The following is a 12,500-nucleotide window of genomic DNA, read 5'->3' as shown; positions in this document are numbered from 1 at the left end:
TTCACCCCCCCACACCTCTCCTCGGGTGTTCACCCCCCCCACACCTCTCCTCGGGTGTTCACCCCCCCCACCCTCCTCGGGTGTTCACCCCCCCCCACACCTCTCCTCGGGTGTTCACCCCCCCCACACCTCTCCTCGGGTGTTCACCCCCCCCACACCTCTCCTCGGGTGTTCACCCCCCCCACACCTCTCCTCGGGTGTTCACCCCCCCCACACCTCTCCTCGGGTGTTCACCCCCCACACCTCTCCTCGGGTGTTCACCCCCCCACACACCTCTCCTCGGGTGTTCACCCCCCCCACACCTCTCCTCGGGTGTTCACCCCCCCACCTCTCCTCGGGTGTTCACCCCCCCCACACACCTCTCCTCGGGTGTTCACCCCCCCCACACACCTCTCCTCGGGTGTTCCCCCCCCCACCTCTCCTCGGGTGTTCACCCCCCCCACACCTCTGTTCACCCCCCCACCTCTCCTCGGGTGTTCACCCCCCCACACACCTCTCCTCGGGTGGTTCACCCCCCCCCCACACCTCTCCTCGGGTGTTCACCCCCCCCTCTCCTCGGGTGTTCACCCCCCACACCTCCCTCGGGTGTTTCACCCCCCCCACACCTCTCCTCGGGTGTTCACCCCCCCCACACCTCTCCTCCCGGTGTTCACCCCCCCACACACCTCTCCTCGGGTGTTCACCCCCCCCACACCTCTCCTCGGGTGTTCAACCCCCCCCACACACCTCTCCTCGGGTGTTCACCCCCCACACCTCTCCTCGGGTGTTCACCCCCCCCACACCTCTCCTCGGGTGTTCCCCCCCCCACACCCTCCCTCGGGTGTTCACCCCCCCCACACCTCTCCTCGGGTGTTCACCCCCCCCCTCTCCTCGGTGTTCACCCCCCACCTCCTCGGGTGTTCACCCCCCCCACACCTCTCCTCGGGTGTTCACCCCCCCCCCTCTCCTCGGGTGTTCACCCCCCCACCCACCTCTCCTCGGGTGTTCACCCCCCCACCTCTCCTCGGGTGTTCACCCCCCCCACTCCCTCGGGTGTTCACCCCCCCCACCTCTCCTCGGGTGTTCACCCCCCCTCCCCCCACCTCTCCTCGGGTGTTCACCCCCCCCCCCCTCCCACCTCTCCTCAGGTGTTCAGCGCTCCTGTTCCCCAGGATGGTGATGAACTGGTCTTCGTCGGTCCCATAATTCTTCTCTCCTGCAGTGAACAAAGTCTACACACACACACCACACACCACAGTCAGTCAAAGAACTGACATGCTGTATGAAGCTCTACAGCTGTTGTTGTCGTCACAATCACAAATGTTTGGTCTCTACATAAACTGTTAGTTTAAAAACCCAGTTCTCACATTACCCCATAATGTCAAAGTAGAATTTTGTTTGTAGAACATTTTTTTGAAATTAATCATAAATGAAAAACTGAAAAAATTCAGTCGAAGGTGTCCACCCCTTGTATTCAATATGTATTCAACTCCTAAATAACTTCAGGAGCAAAAATATGTATAACATCACATGATAAGTGTCATGGACTCATTCTGTGTGCAATAATAGTGTTTAACATGCTATTTTAATGACTGCCTCATCTCCACACATACAGATAATTGTAAGGTCCCTCAAGCGAGTAGATCATTTCAAGCACAGATTCAACCACAAAAACAACAAAAACCAGAGAGGTTTTCCAATGCCTTGCAAAGAAGGGCTCCTATTGGTAGATGGGTAAAAATGTTTTTAAAAAAGCAGATGCTGAAAATCACTTTGAGCATGGTGAATTTATTAATTACACTTTGGGTGGTGTATCAATACTCCCAGTCACTACAAAGATACAGGCGTCCTTCCTAACTCAGTTGCCGGAGAGGAAGGAAACCTCCCAGAGATTTAACCATGAGGCCAATGGTGACTTTAAAACAGTTACAGAGTTTAATAACTGTGATAGGAGAAAACTGAGGATGGATCAACAACATTGTAGTTACTCCACAATACTGACCTAAATGACAGAATGAAAAGGAGGAAGCCTGTACAGAATAAAAAATATTCCAAAACACGCATCCTGTTTGCAACAAGGCACTAAAGTAAAACTGCAAAAAAATTCAAAGACATTAACTTTTTGTCACAAAGCGTTATGTTTGGGGCAAAAGCAACACAACACATCACTGAGTACCACTCTTCATATTTCCAAGCATGGTGGTGGCTGCATCATGTTAAGGGTCTGCTTGTCATCGGCAAAGACTAGGGAGTTTTTAGGATAAAAATAAATGAAATACAGCTTAGCACAGGCAAAATCCTCGAGGAAAACCTGGTTCAGTCTGCTTTCCAACAGACACTGGGACATTAATTCACCTTTCAGAAGGACAATAACCTAAAACACAAGGCCAAATCTGCACTGGAGGTGCTTACCAAGAAGACAGTGAATGTTCCGGAGTGGCCTAGTTAGAGTTTCAATCCAAAGTAAGTCTATGGCAAGACTTGAAAATGATTGTCTAGCAATAATCAACAACCAACTTGTCAGTGCTTGAATAATTTTTTAAAGAATAAATGGGCAAATATTGTACAATCCCTTACTCAGGTGTGAGTTGTACCCAGAAATATTAACAGCTGTATTTGCTGCCAACGGTGTTTCTAACAGGTGGGGCTGAATAATTATCTCAGGGGGCTGAATAATTATCTAATCAAGATATACAGTGCCTTCGGAAAGTATTCAGACCCCTTGACTTTTGCACATTTTGTTACTTTACAGCCTAATTCGAAAATATATTACATTTAAAAAAAATCAGCAATCTAGACACAATACCCCGTAATGACATCACAATACCCCGTAATGACATCACAATACCCCGTAATGACATCACAATACCCCGTAATGACATCACAATACCCCGTAATGACATCACAATACCCGTAATGACATGACATCACAATACCCGTAATGACATCACAATACCCCGTAATGACATCACAATACCCCGTAATGACATCACAATACCCCGTAATGACATCACAATACCCGTAATGACATCACAATACCCGTAATGACATCACAATACCCGTAATGACATCACAATACCCCATTATGACATCACAATACCCCGTAATGACATCACAATACCCCGTAATGACATCACAATACCCCGTAATGACATCACAATACCCCGTAATGACATCACAATACCCCGTAATGACATCACAATACCCCGTAATGACATCACAATACCCCGTAATGACATCACAATACCCCATAATGACAAAGCGAAAAAAACAGTTTAGAAATGTTTATTACAAATAAAAAACAGAAATACATTTACATAAGTATTCAGACCCTTTGCTATGAGACTCGAAATTGAACTCATCCTGTTGAACTCATCCTCATCCTGTTTCCATTGATCATCCTTGATGTTTCTACGATTTGATTGGAGTCCACCTGTGGTAAATTCAATTGATTGGACATGATTTGGAAAGGCACACACCTGTCTATATAAGGTCCCACAGTTGACAGTGCATGTCAGAGCAAAAACCAAGCAATGAGGTCGAAGGAATCGGAGACAGGATTGTGTCGAGGCACAGATCTGGGGAAGGGTACCAAAACATTTCTGCAGCATTGAAGGTCCCCAAGAACACAGTGGCCTCCATCATTCTTAAATGGAAGAAGTTTGGAACCACCAAGACTCTTCTTAGTGCTGGCCACCCGGCCAAACTGAGCTATCAGGGGAGAAGGGCCTTGGTCAGGGAGGTGACCAAGCACATGATGGCCACTCTGACAGAGCTCCAGAGTTCCTCTGAGGAGATGAGAGAACCTTCCAGAAGGACAACCATCTCTACAGGTCTTCGTGGTAGAGTGGCCAGACGGAAGCCACTCCTATTAAAAAGGCACATGACAGCCCACTTGGAGTTTGCCAAAAGGCACGTAAAGGACTCTCAGACCATGCGAAACAAGATTCTCTGGTCTGATGAAACCAAGATTGATCTCTTTGGCCTGAATGCCAAGCGTCACATCTGGAGGAAACCTGACACCATCTCTACGATGAAGCATGGTGGTGGTGGCAGCATCATGCTGTGGGGATGTTATCAGCGGCAGGGACTGGGAGACTAGTCAGGATGGAGGCAAAGAATAACGGAGCAAAGTACAGAGAGATCCTTGATGAAAACCTGCTCCAGAGCGCTCAGGACCTCAGACTGGGGTGAAGGTTCACCTTCCAACAGGACAACGACCCTAAGCACACAGCCAAGACAAGGCAGGAGTGGCTTCGGAACAAGTCTCTGAATGTCCTTGAGTGGCCCAGCCAGAGCCCGGACTTGAACCCGATGGAACATCTCTGGAGAGACCTGAAAATAGCTGTGCAGCGATGCTCTCCATCCAACCTGACAGAGCTTGAGAGGATCTGCAGAGAAGAATGGGAGAAACTCCCCAAAATACAGGTTTGCAAAGTTGACTGGAGGCTGTAATCGCTGCCAAAGGTGCTTAAATAAAGTACTGAGTAAAGGGGTCTGAATACTTGTGTAAATGTGATGTTCCCATTATTTTTTATACATTTGCAAAAATGTCTAAAAACCTGTTTTTGCTTTGTCATTATGGGGTATTGTGATGTCATTATGGGGTATTGTGATGTCATTATGGGGTATTGTGATGTCATTATGGGGTATTGTGATGTCATTATGGGGTATTGTGATGTCATTATGGGGTATTGTGTCATGTCATTATGGGGTATTGTGATGTCATTATGGGGTATTGTGATGTCATTATGGGGTATTGTGATGTCATTATGGGGTATTGTGATGTCATTATGGGGTATTGTGATGTCATTATGTGTGATGTCATTATGTCATTATGGGGTATTGTGATGTCATTATGGGGTATTGTGATGTCATTATGGGGTATTGTGATGTCATGTCATTATGGGGTATTGTGATGTCATTATGGGGTGATGTCATTATGGGGTATTGTGATGTCATTATGGGGTATTGTGATGTCATTATGGGGTATTGTGATGTCATTATGGGGTATTGTGATGTCATTATGGGGTATTGTGATGTCATTATGGGGTATTGTGTCATGTCATTATGGGGTATTGTGATGTCATTATGGGGTGATGTCATTATGTGTGATGTCATTATGGGGTATTGTGATGTCATTATGGGGGGGTATTGTGCTGTCATTATGGGGTGTCATTATGGGGTATTGTGATGTCATTATGGGGTATTGTGATGTCATTATGGGGTATTGTGCTGTCATTATGGGGTATTGTGATGTCATTATGGGGTGTGCTGTCATTATGGGGTATTGTGCTGTCATTATGGGTCATTATGGGGTATTGTGCTGTCATTATGGGGTATTGTGATGTCATTATGGGGTATTGTGCTGTCATGGGGTCATTATGGGGTATTGTGCTGTCCTTATGGGGTATTGTGCTGTCATTATGGGGTATTGTGATGTCATTATGGGGTATTGTGATGTCATTATGGGGTATTGTGCTGTCATTATGGGGTATTGTGCTGTCATTATGGGGTATTGTGCTGTCATTATGGGGTATTGTGCTGTCATTATGGGGTACTGTGTGTAGATTGAGGGGAAAAACAACAAGGCTGTAAGGTAACAAAATGTGGAAAAAGTCAAGATGTCTGAATACTTTCCTAATTCTCTGTATTAGTGTTTTATATTTCATACTATTTTTTATAAATGTTTGAATTTTTCTTCCACTTTGACATTAAGAAACCTATTGTATTGAACTGGTAAGAAACCTGTTTTATTGAACTGTCCTACTGAACTGGTAAGAAACCTGTTGTATTGAACTGGTATGAAACCTGTTGTATTGAACTGGTAAGAAACCTGTTTTATTGAACTGGTATGAAACCTGTTGTATTGAACTGGTATGAAACCTGTTGTATTGAACTGTCCTACTGAACTGGTATGAAACCTGTTGTATTGAACTGGTAAGAAACCTGTTTTATTGAACTGTCCTACTGAACTGGTAAGAAACCTGTTTTATTGAACTGTCCTACTGAACTGGTAAGAAACCTTCATTGGAGTTTTGCTGATTTTCTTTCTGGATTTTGGTTTGATTCTGTATACCACCACCTGTTGTAAATACACATCATTCTGTACATGACAGTCCTTCAATATGACCACTAGATGGCAGCATTCAACACTGGGTATCACTATCAACACATCTTCTGTGTCTCTCTCACACACCAACACACACACGCTTACACAAGGGGTGGCTGTGACACAGACACTTTGTCACACACCCCTGAGCAGAACACAAGTCAAAGAAGTCATTGTGACTGAGCAGTAAATCTGATTACTATCACATATTTCAGAGATACACATGTGATTCTCTCACACTCACACACACACTCTCTTACCTGTGCGTCAGCCTCTATGTTCCCCTCCTGTACCCCCTTCTGTCTGCTGGCCTGAGAGGAGAGAGAGCACATCTGTCAGATCTACAGTGCCTTGCGAAAGTATTCGGCCCCCTTGAACTTTGCGACCTTTTGTCACATTTCAGGCTTCAAACATAAAGATATAAAACTGTATTTTTTTGTGAAGAATCAACAACAAGTGGGACACAATCATGAAGTGGAACGACATTTATTGGATATTTCAAACTTTTTTAACAAATCAAAAACTGAAAAATTGGGTGTGCAAAATTATTCAGCCCCTTTACTTTCAGTGCAGCAAACTCTCCAGAAGTTCAGTGAGGATCTCTGAATGATCCAATGTTGACCTAAATGACTAATGATGATAAATACAATCCACCTGTGTGTAATCAAGTCTCCGTATAAATGCACCTGCACTGTGATAGTCTCAGAGGTCCGTTAAAAGCGCAGAGAGCATCATGAAGAACAAGGAACACACCAGGCAGGTCCGAGATACTGTTGTGAAGAAGTTTAAAGCCGGATTTGGATACAAAAAGATTTCCCAAGCTTTAAACATCCCAAGGAGCACTGTGCAAGCGATAATATTGAAATGGAAGGAGTATCAGACCACTGCAAATCTACCAAGACCTGGCCGTCCCTCTAAACTTTCAGATCATACAAGGAGAAGACTGATCAGAGATGCAGCCAAGAGGCCCATGATCACTCTGGATGAACTGCAGAGATCTACAGCTGAGGTGGGAGACTCTGTCCATAGGACAACAATCAGTCGTATATTGCACAAATCTGGCCTTTATGGAAGAGTGGCAAGAAGAAAGCCATTTCTTAAAGATATCCATAAAAAGTGTCATTTAAAGTTTGCCACAAGCCACCTGGGAGACACACCAAACATGTGGAAGAAGGTGCTCTGGTCAGATATAACCAAAATTGAACTTTTTGGCAACAATGCAAAACGTTATGTTTGGCGTAAAAGCAACACAGCTCATCACCCTGAACACACCATCCCCACTGTCAAACATGGTGGTGGCAGCATCATGGTTTGGGCCTGCTTTTCTTCAGCAGGGACAGGGAAGATGATTAAAATTGATGGGAAGATGGATGGAGCCAAATACAGGACCATTCTGGAAGAAAACCTGATGGAGTCTGCAAAAGACCTGAGACTGGGACGGAGATTTGTCTTCCAACAAGACAATGATCCAAAACATAAAGCAAAATCTACAATGGAATGGTTCAAAAATAAACATATCCAGGTGTTAGAATGGCCAAGTCAAAGTCCAGACCTGAATCCAATCGAGAATCTGTGGAAAGAACTGAAAACTGCTGTTCACAAATGCTCTCCATCCAACCTCACTGAGCTCGAGCTGTTTTGCAAGGAGGAATGGGAAAAAATTTCAGTCTCTCGATGTGCAAAACTGATAGAGACATACCCCAAGCGACTTACAGCTGTAATCGCAGCAAAAGGTGGCGCTACAAAGTATTAACTTAAGGGGGCTGAATAATTTTGCACGCCCAATTTTTCAGTTTTTGATTTGTTAAAAAAGTTTGAAATATCCAATAAATGTCGTTCCACTTCATGATTGTGTCCCACTTGTTGTTGATTCTTCACAAAAAAATAGTTTTATATCTTTATGTTTGAAGCCTGAAATGTGGCAAAAGGTCGCAAAGTTCAAGGGGGCCGAATACTTTCGCAAGGCACTGTATGTCCCACACATCTATATCCCACATGTCAGATCTATGTCCTACACATCTACAGTACCAGGCAAAGGTTTGTACACACCTACTCATTCAAAGTGTTAAACAAATCAAAAGATTAGATTTAATATTTGAGATTCTTCAAAGTAGCCACCCTTTGCCTTCATGACAGCTTTGCACACTCTTGGCATTCTCTCAACCAGCTTCATGAGGTAGTCACCTGGAATGCATTTTAATTAACAGGTGTGCCTTCTTAAAAGTTAATTTGTGGAATTCCTTTCCTTTTTAATGTGTTTGAGCCAATCAGTTGTGTTGTGACAAGGTGGGGGGGTAAACAGAAGATAGCCCTATTTGGTACAAGACCAAGTCCATATTATGGCAAGAACAGCTCAAATAAGCAAAGAGAAATGACAGTCCATCATTACTTTAAGACATGAAGGTCAGTCAATCCGGAACATTTCAAGAACTTCGAAAGTTTCAAGTGCAGTCGCAAAAACCATCAAGCGCTATGATGGAACTGGCTCTCATGAGGACCGCCACAGGAAAGGAAGACCCAGAGTTACCTCTGCTGCAGAGGATAAGTTCATTAGTTACCAGCCTCAGATTGCAGCCCAAATAAATGCTTCACAGAGTTCAAGTAACAGACACGTCTCAACATCAACTGTTCAGAGGAGATTGCATGAATCAGGCCTTCATGGTCTAATTGCAGCAAAGAAACCACTACTAAAGGACACCAATAAGAAGAAGAGACTTGATTGGGCCAAGAAACACGAGCAATGGACATTAGACCGGTGGAAATCTGTCCTTTGGTCTGAGGAGTTCAAATTTGAGATTTTTGGATCCAAGTGCTTTTTGAGAGGCAGATAAGGTGAACGGATTATCTCCATGGTTCCCACCGTGAAGCATGGAGGAGGTGATGTGATGGTGTGGGGGTGCTTTGCTGGTGACACGGTCTTTGATTTATTTAGAATTCAAGGGACTCTTAACCAGCATGGCTACCGAAGCATTCTGCAGCAATACGCCGTCCCATCTGGTTTGCGCTTAGTGGGATTATCATTTGTTTTTCAACAGGACAATGACCCAACACACATCCAGGCTGTGTAAGGTCTATATTACCAGGAAGGAGAATTATGGAGTGCTGCATCAGATGACCTGGCCTCCACAATCACCCGACCTCAACCAAATTGAGTTGGTTTGGGATGAATTGGACCGCAGTGTGAAGGAAAAGCAGCCAACAAGTGCTCAGCATATGTGGGAACTCCTTCAAGACTGTTGGAAAAGCATTCCAGGTGAAGCTGGTTGAGAGAATGCCAAGAGTGTGCAAAGCTGTCATCAAAGCAAAGGGCTGAAGAATCTCAAATATATTTATTTGTTTAGTTTTTAGTTACTACATGATTCCATATGTTATTTCATAGTTCTGATGTCTTCACTATTATTCTACAATGTAGAAATTAGTAAAAAATTAAGAAAAACCCTGGAATGAGTAGGTGTCCAAACTTTTGGCTCGTACAGATCTATGTCCCACACATCTATATATACCAGATCTATGTTCCCCTGACCTCTGACCCCTCACCTGTAGCAGGATGACCAGCAGTCTCCTGAAGTGACCTGACGTGTCTCCTGTTACATCCTCCTCTAGGTCTGCATCAAACTCTGGAACACGAACACACACACACACAATTAGTGAGTCAGTGTGTGTGTGTGTGTTACCCTGGCGGTAGGCAGCAGTGTGTGTGTGTGTGTCTGTGTGTTACCCTGGCGGTAGGCAGCAGTGATGTCCTTAATCTGCTGGGCCGTTCTAGAAGACAGGATCTCAATCAGCACCTTCTCATCGGTCCCCGCCCCCTACACCGTGACATCAACACACAGTCACTATGACATCACACCATCACTCACAGGATATGACATCACTAGTCCTGGGTCAAATACCTTGATGGCGTTCCGTAGTGATGTCACATCGTAGAGGATGGGCGGAGTCATTAGAGCCACTACCAGAGTCTCAAACGTTCCCCCCAGTTCACCCTGCAGATCACCTACCAGGTCCTGGAGAGAGGAGGACACGAGAGAGAGAGAGAGAAAAAGGATTGTGTTAAGGTTGTAGATTACCTTAGATGAGTTTATTGTTCATATGCACAGGGTCACAGATGTCATTTCAGGGTGTTGTGGTTGTATTGTGGTTGTATTGTGGTTGTGGTTGTATTGTGGTTGCGGTTGTATTGTGGTTATATTGTGGTTGTGGTTGTGGTTGTATTGTGGTTATATTGTGGTTGTGTTCTGACCTTGCCATGCAGGGTCTTGTATGCAGCTTTGATCTGCTGTCTCTGGCTGTTGCTACGAGACGTCAACAACTTCATGATGGAATCCTCATCGGTTCCTATGGTAACAACAAACACCATAGTCAAATCTTTGGTGCCATGGTTACTCCCTCACTTTGCATCACATTCAGACCACACACACCACTGACCCAGTCCCTTCATGGCCTTGTAGAGTATCTCTGCATCTTGGTTGGCGTTGAAGTTTCCACTGGCTCTCACACTGCCTCGACCAGCCTATCAGAGAACAGACACATAGGAGGACTGTGGGTAATGTAGTTCAGGATAGACCAGAGAGGACTGTGGGTAATGTAGTTCAGGGTAGACCAGCGATGACTGTGGGTAATGTAGTTCAGGGTAGACCAGAGAGGACTGTGGGTAATGTAGTTCAGGGTAGACCAGAGAGGACTGTGGGTAATGCAGTTCAGGGTAGACCAGAGAGGACTGTGGGTAATGTAGTTCAGGGTAGACCAGCGATGACTGTGGGTAATGCAGTTCAGGGTAGACCAGAGAGGACTGTGGGTAATGCAGTTCAGGGTAGACCAGAGAGGACTGTGGGTAATGCAGTTCAGGGTAGACCAGAGAGGACTGTGGGTAATGTGGTTCAGGGTAGACCAGAGAGGACTGTGGGTAATGTATACTGAACAAATATATAAAAACGCAGTTCATATAAAGAAATCAGTCAATTGAAATAAATTAAGTCCCAATCTATGGATTTCACATGACTGGGAATACTTATATATATAACACACACACACACACGACTGGCTCCCCCCCTCAGCTAACAGGAGAAGTGTGTGTGAGGTAGTGCAGTCTAAGGTCAGTGTTGTTAGCTGGTGGTTTTGGGAACATTGTTGTTTAGGGAGGGGAACACAACAGAGTCCAGGATTCTGTCTGTCAGAGCCCAAAAACATCCTCCACACACAGCAGCTGATTGGATTGTAATGGAGAGGCTAGTGGGACCAACAGGAGAGGTGCAGAGCAGACAGACAGGAAGGAACCAAAACAACATCCTCCACACACAGCAGCTGATTGGATTGTAATGGAGAGGCTAGTGAGACCAACAGGAGAGGTGCAGAGCAGACAGACAGGAAGGAACCAAAACAGGCCCAGTTCATATTGTTTATAATCCAGGCCATTCAGAAACTATTCAGACCCCTTGACTTTCTCCCATGTTGTTACGTTTCAGCCTTATTCTAAAACGGATGACATTCAAATCTCCACACAGGACTCCATAATGAAAAAACAAAAACAGGTTTTTAGGAATTTGTACAAATGTAATATAAATCAACAACAGAAATACCCAGTGGTGTAAAGTACTTAAGAAAAAAAATACTACTTAAGTCATTTGAGTATCTATACTATTTATATTTTTGACAACTTTTACTTTCCTACATCCCTAAAGAAAATAATATACTTTTTACTCCTTCCATTGTCCCTGACACCCAAAAGTACTAGTTACATTTTGAATGCTTATCAGGACAGGAACATGGTCTAATTCACTCTCGTCAAGAGAACATCCCTGGTCATCCCTACTGCCTCTGATCTGGAGGACTCACTAAACAGAGAACGTCCCTGGTCATCCCTACTGCCTCTGATCTGGAGGACTCACTAAACAGAGAACGTCCCTGGTCATCCCTACTGCCTCTGATCTGGAGGACTCACTAAACAGAGAACGTCCCTGGTCATCCCTACTGCCTCTGGTCTGGAGGACTCACTAAACAGAGAACGTCCCTGGTCATCCCTACTGCCTCTGGTCTGGAGGACTCACTAAACAGAGAACATCCCTGGTCATCCCTACTGCCTCTGGTCTGGAGGACTCACTAAACAGAGAACGTCCCTGGTCATCCCTACTGCCTCTGGTCTGGAGGACTCACTAAACAGAGAACGTCCCTGGTCATCCCTACTGCCTCTGGTCTGGAGGACTCACTAAACAGAGAACGTCCCTGGTCATCCCTACTGCCTCTGATCTGGAGGACTCACTAAACAGAGAACGTCCCTGGTCATCCCTACTGCCTCTGATCTGGAGGACTCACTAAACAGAGAACATCCCTGGTCATCCCTACTGCCTCTGGTCTGGAGGACTCACTAAACAGAGAACATCCCTGGTCATCTACTGCCTCTGGTCTGGAG

At 45.2% G+C, this 12,500-nt stretch overlaps 1 protein-coding gene across 1 annotated transcript in view; it reads right to left on the bottom strand.

Moving 5' to 3' along the window:
* Positions 1–12,500, bottom strand: part of LOC112242009 (annexin A5-like) — a 38,509-nt gene that overhangs the window by 9,456 nt on the left and 16,553 nt on the right. Inside the window, exons 3-9 of the mRNA XM_042315978.1 lie at positions 10,520–10,604; positions 10,335–10,429; positions 9,985–10,098; positions 9,810–9,900; positions 9,629–9,708; positions 6,352–6,402; positions 1,118–1,211 (exon numbers count right to left, since the gene is read on the bottom strand). Coding sequence (XP_042171912.1) covers positions 1,118–1,211; positions 6,352–6,402; positions 9,629–9,708; positions 9,810–9,900; positions 9,985–10,098; positions 10,335–10,429; positions 10,520–10,604 — 610 coding nt within the window. The remainder of the gene's footprint in view (positions 1–1,117; positions 1,212–6,351; positions 6,403–9,628; positions 9,709–9,809; positions 9,901–9,984; positions 10,099–10,334; positions 10,430–10,519; positions 10,605–12,500) is intronic.

Source organism: Oncorhynchus tshawytscha, unplaced genomic scaffold (assembly GCF_018296145.1).
Source record: "Oncorhynchus tshawytscha isolate Ot180627B unplaced genomic scaffold, Otsh_v2.0 Un_contig_4047_pilon_pilon, whole genome shotgun sequence".
In the NCBI taxonomy this organism is placed as follows: domain Eukaryota; kingdom Metazoa; phylum Chordata; class Actinopteri; order Salmoniformes; family Salmonidae; genus Oncorhynchus; species Oncorhynchus tshawytscha.
Note: the sequence above shows the minus strand (reverse complement) of the source record. Positions and strands in the feature narration are given on the sequence as shown.